This window comes from Misgurnus anguillicaudatus, chromosome 22 (genome assembly GCF_027580225.2).
Source record: "Misgurnus anguillicaudatus chromosome 22, ASM2758022v2, whole genome shotgun sequence".
NCBI classification, from domain to species: domain Eukaryota; kingdom Metazoa; phylum Chordata; class Actinopteri; order Cypriniformes; family Cobitidae; genus Misgurnus; species Misgurnus anguillicaudatus.
Window position 1 is genome coordinate 23,644,165 of NC_073358.2, and position 17,716 is coordinate 23,661,880.

Consider the following 17,716-nt stretch of genomic DNA (forward strand, 5'->3'; position numbering starts at 1 on the left):
GCTTACACTTACGGGATTCCATTAAGCGCACACACAAAGCATAATATGATTTTTAGCAGTCATAAAACTGTAATCTAGTTGTTAGTTACCTGAACCGGGCGGCTCCGATTTAGGATATTTACTTACCTTTAAAATCTTCCCTTTATCCGCTTTGGTGAAATTGTCCAAAACAAATTGTTCATAAATCCCCAAAAGTCCAAGGAAATGGAATATCCAAGCCTTTTAATCCAAAACGATTTGTTCATCTCACAATCTTGACGTTTCTGACCAATTTATGTATAAATAGGCCACCTTTAGCAGCAACAACTGCAATCAAGTGTTTGTGATAACTTGCAATGAGTCTGTGGAGGAATTTTGGCCCACTCATATTTGCAGATTTGTTGTAACTCAGCCACATTGGAGGGTCTTCGAGCATGAACCACCTTTATTAGGTCATGTGTAAGGGAAAAATAATATATCCATTTGGCCCAATGGCGGAAAACCAACCGGCATGGCAGAAGGGTCCTCACGGGTTCGGTCTTTTCAGGCACTTACCAATGACGTTTTAACATTCGTAATTTATGTTGTTTTATCTGACTCCGAAAGATAAAACTTGTTGTTCGTAATATGAATCAAATAGATAATTGTGGAATTTGAATAATCGTTTGATCATTCTATTTAACTTATGTTTATATCGACTTCATTCATTTGATTACCAATGTCGTATCGGCCGACATTGGTCGTTGTGCGGGTTCCGAAAAAATACTTTACCGTACCAGAGGCTCTTGGCTAAAGCAATTTAACAATGCCGCTCCCGCGATCTCTTGCTTCAAAGACACAGCACTGTGGAAAATCCCATCTTTACCCTTTACTAACCTTCCTTAAATATCCGGAGAGAACAACGCATTGTAATAATGACAGAACTAGTGATTGGTTGTTGTCTAATATACATAAAGTGGGTGATTGGTGGACAGGTTTAAGCCGCGGGGTGTCTCCCATTGAGTGAATTTTATTCTCACTTTAACATTGAATTCTGTTGTCATCTGAGTGGTCGCATTGTACTACTTGCACTGAAACATTTCGAATGATACCAAACAAGACCAGATTAAGATTCTTTGTGCATGCAGAATATAACATTTCATATACAGGTTATAAGTGAGACTTAAAGGTGCTCTAAGCGAATTCATGCGTTTTAGACCATAAAACATTTTTTGTTACATACAGCAAACATCTCCTCACTATCTGCTTGCTGCCTGTCCGCTGATCAAACTGTAAAAAAAGTGATCTCTGTAGACAGCCCAGGCTCCGCAAACTGCAATACAAACAAAGTGGCCAAACCTACAAACAGAAACCATAACAAAGTGTTCCAGCCAATAAACAACAAGAAGGATTTAAGGGTGGAGGTTGGGCGCGTTCATGAAAGCATGGAAAGGAGGGGGGAGGAGTTAGCTACTCTCCGTTTGTTTGAAAACAGTTCAAACATCAACAAAAAGTGACGTCACACAGAGTCGCTTAGAGCGCCTTTAAGGGGCTCTGAGCTGAGAGAATGAAGAGAGGGGGATGAGAAACAGCTTGGTGAGGTGTGAGACTTCTGTCTCCGCACAGTGGGGTGGCTGTCTTGGAGGTAGATATAAATTCTTAGTGGAATATTTCAGATGTTAATTTAACAAGACTTAAAGGAACAGTATGTAGGATTGTGGCCAAAACTGGTATTGCGATCACAAAACTTGTGGCTAAAACTGGTACTGCAATCACAAAACTGGTGGCCAATACACAAAATGACAACATAAACATCAGTTGAGGGCTGCAACTCCACTTTTTAAATGATAATATCCTGGCCAGACCACTGTTGTCAGTGATATAAGTATTTGAAATGAAAATGATTTCATAATGTCTAGTGACATATCAGGGCCATTTTATGATTAATTGATATAAATTTCTTACATACTGTTCCTTTAAATGTTTTAGATTTTTTTCCTCTGGATTTAGACATTTGGAAGTTGTATATAGCTACCTTTTGTCAGGATTTGGCACCACCCAACACATGTCATTGCATCTCAATAAGATTGAGGCCAGGACTTTGACTAGGCCACTCGAAATTCTTTATTTTGTTTTTCTTCAGCCATTCAGAGGTGGACTTGCTGGTGTGTTTTGGATCATTGTCCTACTGCATAGCCTAATTTCGCTTCAGCTTGAGGTCACAAACAGATGGCCGGACATTATCCATGTGTTTGGATTTTGTTTTCTCTTCATAATAAAAACCTTTATTTTTTAAAATTGCATGTTGTGTTCACTTTTGTTATTTGTGATTAATATTTCAATTTGTTTGATGATCTGAAACATTAAAGTAACAGTATTTAGGATTGTGGCCAAAACTGGTACTGCAATCACAAAACTTGTGGCTAAAACTGGGTAAGGCCACGTCAAAGATTGAAATCAATGTGAGGTCCATTCTATATATGTATAGAATGCTGAAAAGACTTATGTTGCCTAATCTGCTCTCAGTTTCGTTGATTATTAGCAGAAGGTACAGCATTTCCAGATTCCTCTTTTAGGTTCATTTTTTGTTTCAGATTTATTTCATCATGACTTGAAAACAACGTCAAAATTCTACAGTACATAAAGAGGTAGTGAAAATATCTATCATTGAAATCAGAGGTTATGTCTCATGCCGTGATTTGCATTTCATGTTCATTGGTTATTTATTCATCAGAAAAGATTAATCACTGAATTTCATCATTTCCATTATTAAAATACTTCATTATCTGTGAACAAAAGGAAAAAATCAGTCATATTTGCATAAATCCAAGAAGCAACCTGTTGAACACAAATGTGTGACTGTTAGGAAAATTATGGAGATGGTTAGAGAAAAATGTTTCTCAGTGTTTTCCGGCTCTAAAAGATGTTAGGTCTTGGTCTATGTTTGTTTTAATGCATGTTTATATTAAAACAAGTTAGTTAATAATTAATAAATATTATTGTATGTTAATAAGAATTGGACAAACCAGTCAACACATTAAAGGTGAATGTTTTTGTCAGCATCTCCTTGTTGTTTCATCATCAGGAACTGTTGTTTATACTAGTTTTCAAGAAAGAGGTAGTAAAAACGACTATTTTCGTCAGGGAAAAGACGCTTTCTTCCACATCCTAGTTTGTGGTTTCATAAAGCATTTCTTAAGTAAATAAAAACAGTAGGGCTTGGTTTATGATAAGTTGCATGTAATTATGCATCATTTTCTGTTATTACATGTATCATGTGTAACAAAGACACTGCAAAATAAAATGTTACCCATGCGTGGAACCAATGGATTCAAACCACACTTTACCACTGGTTATATGCACGATTATTATTGTGTAATACTTCACAGTCCAAAATTAATTGTAACATTTCACCTTTTAAAGTGCTGCCAGCAGTAAACCTCTACGTGAAAATTTGCAAAATGTTTTTATTAAAAGAAATGAACAGTGTACTGTAGTAAGTAGTGCTATAACTTTAAATCAGCAAACAAATATTTAGTATTACCAACGCTATCTCATGGCAATTTGTCAGATTTTACGAGGTGACTAATTCGTATGACCACATTTCTACATTTTGTACAATTTGCCTTGACCCCCATGACGTGGGGTTAGGGGTGGGGTTTTGTTATTTTACATCTACATCTACATCTGAAAAGCCAAATAAAGTCTTAGGCCATCGGGAGCCTGTTGCATAAATTACTTAGACTAATCTTACAAGTAAGTCATCTAAGATTTTTTTTCAAGATTGGTCATAAGTCTTTGATGTCATTTATATCAAAAGCTAATTGATTAAAGTGAAATCAGTGAGTAAAATCAAATGTTGATGCTTTTAATCTCATAATTATTAGCCTGGATTCCACAGGCTGGGTCACATATCATAAAATAATAACAATTGGTTGATAATTTAAAAAGGTCATAATTTCTCTATTCATCCCTAATGCCTGACATTTTCTCCATAATGGTATCGATGTATAGTCTTTTGATTTTATTATATTTTTTTACTTAATAATTCATGCCATAGAGGGTTAATATGTGCTTTAAATAATTTGAAGAGAAAGTATTTCCGAGAAATGGCAATAAAAGATGGAAGCTAGAGTGAGGAACGGAGAAGTGGCTGAAAAAGGAAACCCCCAGATCTAGAGTATATAAATCTACTCAACACATTCATTTATAATCTCACTGATCCACACATAGCCTACAACAAGCAAAGAAAAGACCATCAAGAGCAAAAGGACAATGAAGACTGTTGCAGCTTTTGTTTTTCTGGCCTGTCTGGTGGCTGTAGGAGTGAATGGTAAGTGTGATCTTTGAGGTTAATCAAAATACCTTTACTCTGTACCAACAGATTTGTTTATAGTATATTTTTGCATCCACTGTATAAATATAAAATCAATGAAAATGTTCTTGCAGGGCAGGACAGGTCTTCCAGGGGCAGATGTTTCTGTGCTGATAAAGGAGTTAATATGGTTTTAGTAAAGAACATTGAGAAGGTTGAAATCATTCCTCCAAGTCCATCTTGTGCAAAACAGGAAATTATGTAAGTAATCATTATTTGTTTCCAAAATTAATATTTGTGTATCTTTGAAAATTGAATATTGAGTTCATTGCTCCTTTTGTTCAATCATATAGTGTTACTCTAAAAAATGACGCAGGACGAAAATGCATGAATCCAGAGTCTAAATTCACTAAAAATATCATCAAGTCTCTTGCAAAACGGTAAGAATGCATATTTGCAACTATCTGACATTTGTTTCATATGTACTTATTCTTTAAATATAGCCTACATATATAAACTGTACATAAATAAGAGGAAATGTATACAATGAATGTGTCCTGTCTTCACAGGAGCCAGCAGTAGGAGATTTCATGCTTCATCGATTCATACACTGTTTGTGGATGAAGAAAATCCTGTTTAAATATATTATTTATATGAACATATTTCTTAAGCTGATTAATTTATTCATCTGATCATAAAACAGCCTTTGCTTATTTGTAATATTTGTTTTGGATAATATTTTTACAACAAGAATAGTAAACAATGTGTCATATGTACAGTCTTTTTTACCATTTGATGTATGATTGTAGTTTTTCTATTTTATATTGTCCCTATGATGCACAAAAACTGTCAAATAAAGCTTTTTATCTAAATGAAAATTATTCTGACTTGTTGGGTCTGTGGATGGGTTTAGAGATAGCTTGAATCATAGAAAAACTGTTTAATACTACATAAAAGTTGAATGGACATTGCATGCACAGAATAACATATGAGCTTAATGGGGAGAATGACAACTCTCCAACTCTTCTTACAAGTCTTTATTTGTTGTGTGGCAAAAAGTCTTAGCTTGAATCTTCATAAGAAAAAATACTCAGGAGACAAAGGTTCCAGGTGCCAAACAAAAATTACTTTATTCGCTCGAGCCAACAAAGTGAGACAATCAATGCCCTCCCAACATCTGACTCCATTTTTTATACAGTAAAATCAAACACTTCTTATCTGAGATGACGTATACTCTTCTAATTGGTCTTGGCTTGCCATAATTAATTTATTTGTTTGATGTGCAGCTGAATCCTTCTTCATATCTAAAATGACATAGCCTATACAGCTGGACTTCTCAAATCTTAAAATGACGTACTCTGCTTGTCGGTTGTTTCGACCTTGTTTCTCAAAGTAATTGTGGCGAGAATAATCGGGGTATAGTCACAGGATTGCACCTGGTCTCTTTAAATTAGGAAACTGGGAAAACGAAAGTTAACTAATCTAGAATGACGTTCTCTTGTTTATCGGTTATGTTGACCTTTTCTCATGGCATAGTGTAGAAACAACAGGCCTTAGGCCTAATATAATATTAATATAGTATATGATCAGTAATATACCCAACAAAAACCATTATATGTTTTATTATGATATTAAGTGAATTGTCAAGACTAACTTGATTGCAAAGTCAGTCACATGTTTGCTCTGGGCAACTTATCATCAAACTGCAGACAATACAAGTATTTTATAAACATTTTTTTAAACGTGGGAACCTCAACTTTGTCATCTGCACTGAAAACAGAGAAAAACTACAAATGAAACTTTCTTTTGACTCTTCAAATAAGGAGGGCAGAAGGGTGTCACTCATTCATAAACCCATCCTTTAAAATAGCACAGAATATAAATATTAAATATTTTGAGTCCACATTCATCATGTATAATAGAGAGATCGAGAAAGTGAGTGTGCTTGATCTGACTGTCATTGTTTATAGTGACTTTTATTTTACCGTTGATCACACTTTATGGGGAGGTTTCCAGGACAGGGATTAAACTATTCCTAGAATTTAAAAAAAAATGTAAGAGCTGTCCAAACTGAAAACAACTTGCACTCACATATCTTAAAATACATCAGTGCACTTTGTTTTGCCTCAATATGCACACAAGTAATGTTTTTAAGGCAAGTCCTCTCTCAAAATAATCCCTGTCTGGGAAACCACTCCTCTATGTTTAATGTCAAGATTAATCGATAGCAATGGATCAAAATGAAACATAGGTTCATTCAGGAGACGTAGTGATAAAAAACAATAAATGTGATTTAATTCAGACAATAGTATTACAATGTACACAGACTCAAATAGAAGGTAATATAAAAGGAATAAAAGATTCAGGATTTAGGATCTTTATTGTCATACAGTGGTGAAAAAACTGTTGCCCCCCTTCCTGCTTTTATTGCATTTTAGTCACACTTTAATGTTTTTTTAAATAAAGTTTTTTTTATTAAGAAGGGAAAACTAAATCTTAACACATGGTCCTGTGTGAAAAAGTGTTTGCCCCCTAAACCTAATAACTGGTTGGGCCACCTTTAGCAGCAACAACTGTAATCAAATGTTTGCGATAACTTGCAATGGGTTACAGCACTGTGGAGGAATTTTGGCCCACGCATCTTTGCAGATTTGTTGTAACTCATATGAGGGTTTTGGAGCATAAACCGCCTTTATAAGGTAATGCTTGTTAGGAACAGAGACTGAGAGAAATCTGATGCAAGTAAAAAGATTTATTAAATCACAGACAGGAGAAAAAGTCCACACTTCACAGCAAAATTCCAGGCTGCACAGATAGTTCAACTTAAACTATGGCACGAGACTGGACTGAATCCTGAGAGAAACCACGGTGAAAAAATATAAAACAAACAAACAAAACTAGATAATAAGCATGAAAAACAAACGCAGGAGCATTATAGAGAAAAGCAGACAAGACAGCCGTGGAAAACAATAAAGGATAACGAGGAAGGAGGAGACAAGGATGTGCACACGTGAGGGATGACAGCAAAAAGGTAAACAAGCCCACATGCAGCCGATCATCCCGAGAATGTGACAATGCTGTAGCATCTCAATAGGACTGAGTCCCGGACTATGACGAGGCCACTCCAAAATCTTCATTCTGTTTTTCTTCAGCCATTCAGAGGTGGACTTGCTGGTGTGTTTTGGATCATTGTCCTGCCGCAGATGCGAAGTTCTCTTCAGCTTGAGGTCTCGAACAGATAGCGGACATTGTCCTTCAGGATTTTTTGGTAGACAGCAGAATTCATGGTTCCATTTATCACAGCAAGTCTTGCAGGTCCTGAAGCAGCAAAACAGCCCCAGACCATCACACTCTCACAACCATATATTAGGCAACTGTTGGTATGATCTGTTGTGTTACTTTTACAACAGATGTAATGGGACACACACTTCCCAAAAAGTTAAACTTGTGTCTCATCAGTGCACAGAGTATTTTCACAAAAGTCTTTGGGATCATCAAGATGTTTTCTGGCAAAACTGAGACAAGCCTTTATGTTCTTTTTGCTCAGCAGCACATTTTGTTTTGGAACTCTGCCATGCAGGCCATTTTTGCCCAGTCTCTTTCTTATGGTGAAGTCATGAACACTAACCCTAATTGAGGCAAGTGGCCTGCAGTTATTTGGATGTTGTTGTGGGGTCTTTTGTGACCTCTTGGATGAGTCATCGCTGCACTTCTGGTGTAATTTTGGTTGGCCGGCCACTCCTGGGAAGGGTTAGCACTGTTCTATGTTTTCGCCATTTGTGAATAATGACTCTTACTGTGGTTCGCTGGAGTCCCAAAGCTTTAGAAATGGCTTTATAACATTTTCCAAGCTGATAAATCTCTATTACTTTCTTTCTCATTTGTTTCTGAATATCTTTGGATCTCAACATGACATGTAGCTTTTAAGGATCTTTTGGTCTACTTCACTTTGTCAGGCAGCTCCTATTTAAGTGATTTATTGATGGCAAACAGGTATGGCAGTAATCAGGCCTGTGGCTAGAGAAACTAGGAACAAGGATCTCAAGTGTGATAAACCACAGTTAAGTTATGTTTTGGGGGGCCAGCACTTTTTCACACAGGCCCATGTGTGTTTGGATTTTGTTTCCCCTTCATAATAAAAACCTTTATTTGATGATCTGAAACATTAAAGTGTGACAAACATGCAAAAAAAAATCAGGAAGGGGCCAACACTTCTTCGCACCACTGTACAATGTCTGTACAAGGTGTTTTTGATTTATAAGATATATACTGAACTATAAATACACACATATCATCCAATCATCCTATGTGAAAATATGTTCTTTATATATTTCAGTACTGACTGGGTAAGGCCATGACATATATATATGTATATATGTGTATATGTGTAGCTGCTACCCAGTCTCACAAGGTTTCGTGATATAGTCACGTATTTTTTTGATTCTTTTTTCGTGATATTGTCACGAATTTTGCGTTTTTTCGTGATCGTATAACGAATTCCTGTTTTCGTGTGATTATCACATATTGGTTACTCAACTGCTTTTTCCTATTTTTAAAACATTGTCGCTTCGGTTTAGGGTTAGATTTGGTGCTTGCATTAGAATGTCACTTTATATATTGGTTAATACTATTTTTTCTGATTTATTTTTTAAATGTCGCCTGGCATTAGGGTTAGAGTTCGGTTTGGTTAGGGATGTCATTTTATGTAAATCTAACCCTAAACCGAAGCGACAATGGTAAGAAAATAGGACAAAGCAGTTGAGTAACCAAAATGTGATAATCAAACGAAAACAGGAATTGGTTATACGATCACGAAAAAATGTGAAAATTCGTGACAATATCACGAAAAAAGAATAAAAAAATACGTGACTATATAACGAAATTTCGTAAGACTGGGCTGGTATATATATTGTTTTTTTTATTTAGAAATTGCTGTTTTTGATTGTGCATTCCAATTAATACCAAATAATTTCTTTTTAATCAATATGATATATATGTTTATGTTTAGGTAATATGCTGAAAAGACTGATTATGGAAAATGTAATTTATGCTATTTTGTTTATTATGTTGCTTGATCTGCTCTCAGTTTCACTGATATTTAGCAGAAGGTACAGCATTTCCAGATTTCTCAAAAATACTTTCACTTTTAAATTCATTTTCCTTTCAGATTAATTTCAACATCACTTGAACACAATGTCAAGTTAAAATTCTACATAAGAGGTAGTGAAAATATCATTGAAATCAGAGGTTATGTCTCATGCCGTGATTTGCATTTCATGCTCATTGGTTATTTATATATCAGAACGGATAAATCACTGAATTTCATAATTTCAACCATTAAAATAAAATACTTCATTATCTGCGAACAAAAGGTGGGACGAGATTAAATCAATCGTATTTGAATGAATCGAAGAAGCGGCCTGTTGAACACAAATGTGTGACTGCTATGAAAATCTTGGAGATGGTTTTAGAAAAATGTTTCTCAGTATTTTTTGCCTATAATTTACGCTTATTTAATTTTTTTAAAGAATAAGGTCTTGGTCAATGTTTGTTTTAATGCATGTTTATAAATAAACAATATTATTGTATGCTATAGAACTGGGAAAACCAGTCAGCACATTTAAGGGGAATGTTTTTGTCAGTATCTCCTATCATCTTCAGTTGTTTATACTGTTTTAAAGAAAACGGTAGTGAAAACATTTGACCTTTATCATCAGGGAAAAGACGCTTCCTTCCACATCCTAGTTTGTGCTTTCATAAAGCATTCTTAAGTAAATAAAAACGTAGGGCCTAGTTTATGATAAGTTGCATGTAATTATGTATCATTTTCTGTTAATACTGTAGTAATTACATGTAACATGTGTAACAAAAACACTGTAAAATAAAATGTTACCCATGCATGGAACCAATAGATTAAAACCACACTTATTATTGTGTTTGAAGGGCAGGTCTAACGGTATTTCATGCATTCTGATGTATTAACACACTTAAAGAGTTGGGGTCCTTTGCTAAACATCGCCAAAGGTTCATAAAAGCATTTGGACGTATGACGAAGTATTTCTGAGCCGAACACACTCCTTCTTTTCCTACAAGTTTTGGATTAAAACAAGAGCAGTGACTTTTCATCATAATTTCCTTTGACTTGTTTTTGAGTTTAATACTTATGATGACAATACAAAATTAATGGTGCCAACAAAATGATGAAACTCCCAATACCCATAAAATGTCTAAATAAACAATGCTTAATGAAGCTTAATAAACAAAACAATGTTTTATTTGAAATGTCAAAGCTTAAAAATTAGAGTAGGATTATATTTATAAAATGATAGCGGAAGATTTTCTTTTTATAGGTGGATCATCAAGACTATTGGTCATCCCAGTTGTCAATCATTCTGATGATATGTAGATGTAAGGCCGTCGTACGTGCTCGTCCCTAGGTTCGCTTTCTGCGCATGCACACTTTGTGGTGGGCTACGGTTTCAGCCATTCATTGAAGCTTGTGTTCTCACCGTATTTTTTCAAAATGTCTGAGGGTCGCAAGAGAAAAAGTGTTTACGAATTGTATTACAAGAAGAGAAAGGCTTTGAAGAAAGAAACAAATCCTCAGAGTATTTTTGGGAGAATATTTCACACAGGTTTGCCTTCCTACTGATGCCTCAGTCGCGAAGTTTCTACTCGACAGGTAAAGTTTGGCATGTTATTTGGAGAAATCCATTTAAAATCACTGCTAGTAAAAGTTGATGTAAGCTATGATTAGTGATGCTAGCCCAGGCACAATTCACGAACCGCGCAGACACTGGCAGCACCTTGTAAACAGAGCGAAGGGAAGAACTAGGCTCGTGCACACTCTCTCGGGCGCATGTTAATAGGCTTTCCATCTCAGGAGCAGGTAGAGTGTTGCGCATGTGCATTTTTTTTAAAGTGGAGGGGCGGTTCTTTTCAAAAATTCAGGAAATTCTTCCGGTATACCTTTAATGAATATATGTATACATTTAGTCCCAATATGTACCTGTGAGGTATAGTAAGAACTCTGGATTTCAAAGGCTGGGTCACATATCATAAAATCATAACAATTGGTTGAAAGGGTCATAATAATTTCTCTATTCATCACTGATGCCTGACATTTATACATACTGTAATGATATTGATGTGTACTATTATCATTTTGAGATAAAGCAAGTACTTTAAAAAATTTTAAGAGAAAGTATTTCCGAGAAATGGCAATAAAAGATGGAAGCTTCAGTAGTGAAACAAAAATTGAGAAGTGGCTCAAAAAGGAAACTCCCAGATCTAGAGTATATAAATCTACTCAACACATTCATTCATAATCTCACTGATCCACACATAGCCTACAACAAGCAAAGAAAAGACCATCAAGAGCAAAAGGATAATGAAGACTGTTGCAGCTTTTGTTTTTCTGGCCTGTCTGGTGGCTGTAGGAGTGAATGGTAAGTGTGATCTTTGAGATACCAAGATTATCAAAATACCTACTAAAAGATGAAATAAATGACATTTTTTCTTGCAGGGCAGGACAGGTCTTCCAAAGGCAGATGTTTCTGTGCTGATAAAGGAGTAAATATGGTTTTGGTAAAGAACATTGAGAAGGTTGAAATCATACCTCCAAGTCCATCTTGTGCAAAACAGGAGATTATGTAAGTAATCATTATTTTTTTACACATTAAGTGTTTTTTAAATTAATATTTGTGTGACCCAACTACAGTCTCATTAAAACTGAATATTGAGTTCATTGCTCCTTTTGTTCAATCATCTAGTGTTACTCTAAAAAATGGTGCAGGACTGAAATGCATGAATCCAGAGTCTAAATTCACAAAAAATATCCTCAAGTCTCTTGAAAAACGGTAAGAATGCATATTTGCAACTATATAACATTTATTTCATATGTACTTATTCTTTAAATGTAGCCTACATATATAAACTGTACATAAATAAGAGAAAACGTATACAATGAATGTGTCCTGTCTTAACAGGAGCCAACAGTAGGAGATTTCATGCTTCATCGATTCATACACTGACTGAATATTGTGAATAAAGAAAAATCTGTATTAACTTATATTAAAATATTTCTTAAGCTGACTAATTTATTCATGTGGCCATAAAACAGCCTTTGCTTATTTGTAATATTTGTTTTGGTTCATATTTGTTTACAAGAATACTAAACAATGTGTCATATGTACAGTCTTTTTTACCATTTGATGTATGATTGTAGTTTGTCTATTTTTTATTGTCTCTATGATGCACAAAAACTATCAAATAAAGCATTTCATCTAAATGAAAATTCTTCTGACTTGTTGGGGTCTGTGGATGTTTTAGTAACTGTGAAATAGTTTGATTCTAAGAAAAATTGTTTAACCCTCAGTTGGTCATTGGGGTCTATGACCCCAATTGACATTTCATTAGTTAAAAAAGTGGTTTCCTTCATCTCAGAGATTTAAAATTTTGTGACTTTTCCTAAATAATGTATCTATTCATACACACAAAAAACTGGGGTTGATTCGGTTGTTCTGAAAGAATGTAAAAAAGTTTTACTAATCTTATATGACCCCAATTGAAAATGAATGGGGAGTGCAGAAACTCAATTTTTTCCATACATCCATACATACATTTTTTGTCAAAAATCAATAAATCCAGCATAAATCTGAACATTTCTACACAGAAATGAAGGCCTGGTACTTGTGCACAAATGCTATGTAAAAAACAAATGCTCACACAAACACATACAAGCACATAAAAACACAAACACACACATATATGACTGCCACAGAGAGCATTTGTATAGAATTTGGCAAATAAAATCAGCCACAAATGCAGAAAAAAGATATAAAGGGGTGTGACCTAATGCACGCACATGTACACTCTCTCTCTCTCTTACACACACAAACACACGCACACACAAATTTCTGTGGCATTTGAAGCATTCAAAATGCTTCAAAAACTACAAATAATTTTATTATTTGAAATAGTATTTATTTTAAATGTCCTTTCTAATGTTAATATATACATAAATTCACAAAATGTATCACTAAAGTAGTGATGTGAGCAGTTGGCCATATCCAGTAAAATGAATGGCTTTCTATGACCCTCTGTTGGTCAAAGCACAGACATGATTTAACACTGACATGCAGAATGATACAGGTGAAGCACAGGCAAGATTTAACACTGTCCCACAGAATGACACAGGTGAAGCACAGGCATGATTTAACACTGACCCACAAAATGACACAGGTGAAGCACAGGCATGATTTAACACTGACCCACATAATGACACAGGTGAAGCAAAGGCATGATCTAACACTGAAATACAAAATGACACAGGTGAAGCACAGGCATGATTTAACACTGACCCACAAAATGACACATGTGAAGGACAGGCATGATTTAACACTGACCCACAGAATGACACAGGTAAAGCACAGGCATGATTTAACACTGACCCACAAAATAAAACATGTGAAGCACAGGCATGATTTAACACTGACCCACAGAATGACACATGTAAAGCACAAGCATGATTAAACACTGACCCACAGAATGACACAGGTGAAGCACAGGCAAGATTTAACACTGACCCACAAAATGACACAGGTAAAGCACAGGCATGATTTAACACTGACCCACAAAATGACACATGTGAAGGACAGGCATGATTTAACACTGACCCACAGAATGACAAAGGTAAAGCACAGGCATGATTTAACACTGACCCACAAAATAAAACATGTGAAGCACAGGCATGATTTAACACTGACCCACAGAATGACACAGGTAAAGCACAGGCATGATTTAACACTGACCCACAAAATGACACAGGTGAAGCACAGACATGATTTAACACTGACCCATACAATAACACAGGTGAAGCACATTTAATGATTTAACATGACCAACAACAAAATTACACATGTAAAGCACAAGCATGATTAAACACTGACCCACAGAATGACACAGGTGAAGCACAGGCAAGATTTAACACTGTCCCACAGAATGACACAGGTGAAGCACAGGCATGATTTAACACTGACCCACAGAATGACACAGGTAAAGCACAGGCATGATTTAACACTGACCCACAAAATGACACATGTGAAGCACAGGCATGATTTAACACTGACCCACAGAATGACAAAGGTAAAGCACAGGCATGATTTAACACTGACCCACAGAATGACAAAGGTAAAGCACAGGCATGATTTAACACTGACCCACAAAATAAAACATGTAAAGCACAAGCATGATTAAACACTGACCCACAGAATGACACAGGTGAAGCACAGGCAAGATTTAACACTGTCCCACAGAATGACACAGGTGAAGCACAGGCAAGATTTAACACTGTCCCATACAATAACACAGGTGAAGCACATTTAATGATTTAACATGACCAACAACAAAATTACACATGTAAAGCACAAGCATGATTAAACACTGACCCACAGAATGACACAGGTAAAGCACAGGCATAATTTAACACTGACCCACAAAATAAAACATGTGAATCACAGGCATGATTTAACACTGACCCACAGAATGACACAGGTAAAGCACAGGCATGATTTAACACTGACCCACAAAATGACACAGGTAAAGCACAGGCATGATTTAACACTGACCCACAAAATGACACATGTGAAGCACAGGCATGATTTAACCATGACCCACATAATGATACAGATAAAGCACAGGCTTCATTAGGTGACACCTACTGAATCACAGACATTGCATAGTGGTCAGAGATTTCCTATTATTAGTTATGAGTCATGTACATAATGCAATAAAATTATAAATATATATTTCATAGTATCATATTTATTTCTTAAACATGCTTGCTATTCAGATCCTTAGCCCCCTCTTTATATTTGATATATAGTTGGTCTTTTTCTAATTCACCTTTTTTCCTTTAAAATTCTTTGCAGCTGCTTTCCTGAGCTATCATTTTAAAGCCAAAAGGGAAATTGAGATATTTTATTATATTAGATGACATATTAGAACATGTTATGAGCACTATTGTAACATTTCTATTCTCCACTTTTGTCACAACAGATCCTAATCGTCCAATGCAAATAAATGAAAGCATAAAACAAAATTATTGAAAATTTGTAAGGACTGTAAGGAAGGTTCATTTATCAGCTATCAGTAAATGTAAAAAAAAATGCTGATACAGTGTCATACAATGGAAAGTCCAAAAACTGAACAGGGTCACCCAAAGGAGCAGAAGTAAAGTAAGTACAATATAGTGAATACTATTGTAGTGCATTTTATGCATACACAATACAATCATGTAAAAAACCCTGTAAACAAGCCTTATGACAGATTTATGCACTTTATGTGCCACAACCCTCAACCCTTTTAAGTTCCCTGCCGTTTCCATGGTGACTTGTGAAATCTGTGATCCATTGACAATGCCTTAATGTTGTTACCGTGAGCGCACGTTAACTCTGGGTTACTTTCAGTGGGTTGATTGAACTAACTCTTAAACTTTGTTTTAGGACCAGCATACCCTCGGGGTTGATCAACCCAAAGTTAAGGGTTAATCTGATGGTAAGTTTAAATAAATGTAATCAATTAATTAAATAACAAGGTACACAGACTTAAACAGTATGGTAACACAAAAGGTAAAAAAAGATTAAGCATTTAAGATCTTTATTGTAAAATGTACCTCTTTACAAATTTTTTCTCCCAGTCGATTATAAATGTATAAAGTGAATATCACAAAATAAAACCTTTATAATATTATATTTAGGCTACACACACTTTTTGCACAAGCTAAGTGAAAAATTAAGTAACTATATGCAGTAAAAGTTATACACTTTTACAAAGTGTTGCACTTGTAAGGGATGAAACAATGGTTCAATTGTTCAGTTGCTTTGAGTTATGATCTCAGTCTTTGGGGATGGCAGGGGGTATCAAGGGCAGGAAATGAAATTCACTGGGGATCCGCGCGAGAGCGTGTTTCAGATGTGCTTGCACACAATATACTTCTCATAACGATGCGTTCTACTTTGCATTAAATTGGCAATCTCTTAAAGAGTGGTAGTTCTGCAAACTGTCCCGAGTTTGAATCGTTTCCGGTATTTTTGTTAAATAATTATTTCCGACCCGCGCCCCAACTTACCCAGAAAGACGCATCTCAGACAGTGCTCACTTAATTCTTGACTTAGCGCATCCATGCGTATACTGTTATACAAGTATGTTGTATTGAGCATGGGCCCCCTTAAGAATGCGGGGCCCCAGGCTACTGCCTGTATTGCCTATTGGACTGGCCGGCCCTCCTCCAGTCCTCCTTTGTGTTAATGTCTTTAATGCCCGAAAGGTTTTACAGCTGATACAATGTCTTTACTATCCGTTGCAGATCTTTTATGTCAGATGCTGGGTAGTTTCCTTACCAGACGATAATACTGTGCTGATGAATAAAACATCTGTAGGAACAGTTGGAACAGAGAAGGGGCATGCCAGCTCTCTTCTGCCTCCTTAAAATATATATATAGGCCTTAATGAAAAAGTGGTGCACAGGATGTGAAGCCTATGGAGATGTTACAATCTGTCGTCTGTTTTCCAGGAACTTCAGCATACATACAAGTGCACATTGATTTGCTATAAGTGCTTGCAGTTTTTCAGTTAGCATCTAAATGGGAAGATGGGTCCCCAATTTTTACTGAGAAAGGTGTATCCCCAACTACAATAATCATAACTTCCCAAATTTTTTACCAGATTTTCACATGGTTTGGTTACACCAAAGTAACATTAGTTACGATGACATAATATTATTAATGGTAAAATTGGTGCATGTCAACATTTTCAGTTTACAAATCAAATTTGTGGTAAAAGAAACACAATTTGAGTTATTTTAGGACAACGCCGCTTGACACATAATGTGTTAAATAGCATAACTCAAAAGACTCATTATATAAAGGCCTGGTAAAATAAATGGGAAGTGAGAGCCCTTCTTGACCAAAATTATGTAATGAATGAATATTTACAAAGAAATTTATCCAACTGAAACAGTTCTCTTCATGCGGAAATTCACAGTGTTGTTTGCCTCGATATCTACGTAGACAAATCGGACAATGTTTTCATTACAATAATACATTTTTCATGATAGTAATATTAATAGTAATAGATAATAGTTTTTCATGTCATTTGGTCGCACAGGTCAAAAACAATTATAACACTAAATCTGGCTTTTGGTGCGTGGGGTAAGGGACCGGGCCAGTGGAAAAAATCCTTAGCGTTGATCACTGCAATAATTAATAATTAATTGAATTAAACCATACTGAAGCCCTAATTGTTGTTGAAAGCAGCACTTCTGTGATTGTCCTTTAAAAAATGTGGTAAACTTGCATGCATAATTAATAACAAAAATGAGAGGAAAACTTCCGGAGGACTTTTTAAAAAAAGACCCCCTCCTGGCTACGGGCCAATATTGAT

General features: G+C 35.6%; 1 protein-coding gene across 3 annotated transcripts; it reads left to right on the forward strand.

The window, feature by feature from the left end:
• The first annotated feature begins 4,135 nt into the window (after window positions 1-4,135).
• Window positions 4,136-12,558, forward strand: LOC129440599 (C-X-C motif chemokine 11-6). 3 transcript variants are annotated; one of them, XM_073860632.1, is made up of 4 exons: window positions 4,136-4,291; window positions 4,408-4,534; window positions 4,627-4,713; window positions 12,262-12,558. In XM_073860632.1, exons 1-4 carry the CDS (start codon window positions 4,234-4,236, stop codon window positions 12,272-12,274), a joined length of 285 nt encoding a protein of 94 aa, XP_073716733.1. In that variant the 5' UTR covers window positions 4,136-4,233; the 3' UTR covers window positions 12,275-12,558. The 3 variants fall into 3 exon arrangements, with proteins under 3 accessions (XP_073716733.1, XP_055056010.2, XP_055056009.1); XM_055200035.2 differs by lacking the exon at window positions 12,262-12,558 and adding an exon at window positions 4,843-5,126; XM_055200034.2 differs by lacking the exons at window positions 4,136-4,291; window positions 4,408-4,534; window positions 4,627-4,713 and adding exons at window positions 11,570-11,721; window positions 11,799-11,925; window positions 12,046-12,132 and having other exon boundaries at window positions 12,262-12,554.
• Window positions 12,559-17,716: the final 5,158 nt, after the last annotated feature.

What these genes read in the sequence shown, in the direction of transcription:
- LOC129440599 (XM_073860632.1), top strand. Translation starts at nt 4,234, where the DNA reads ATGAAGACTGTTGCAGCTTTTGTTTTTCTGGCCTGTCTGGTGGCTGTA. An exon ending in GGTGGCTGTAGGAGTGAATG is followed by an intron (nt 4,292 to 4,407) that starts GTAAGTGTGATC and finishes ATGTTCTTGCAG; the next exon opens with GGCAGGACAGGTCTTCCAGG. An exon ending in TGTGCAAAACAGGAAATTAT is followed by an intron (nt 4,535 to 4,626) that starts GTAAGTAATCAT and finishes TCAATCATATAG; the next exon opens with TGTTACTCTAAAAAATGACG.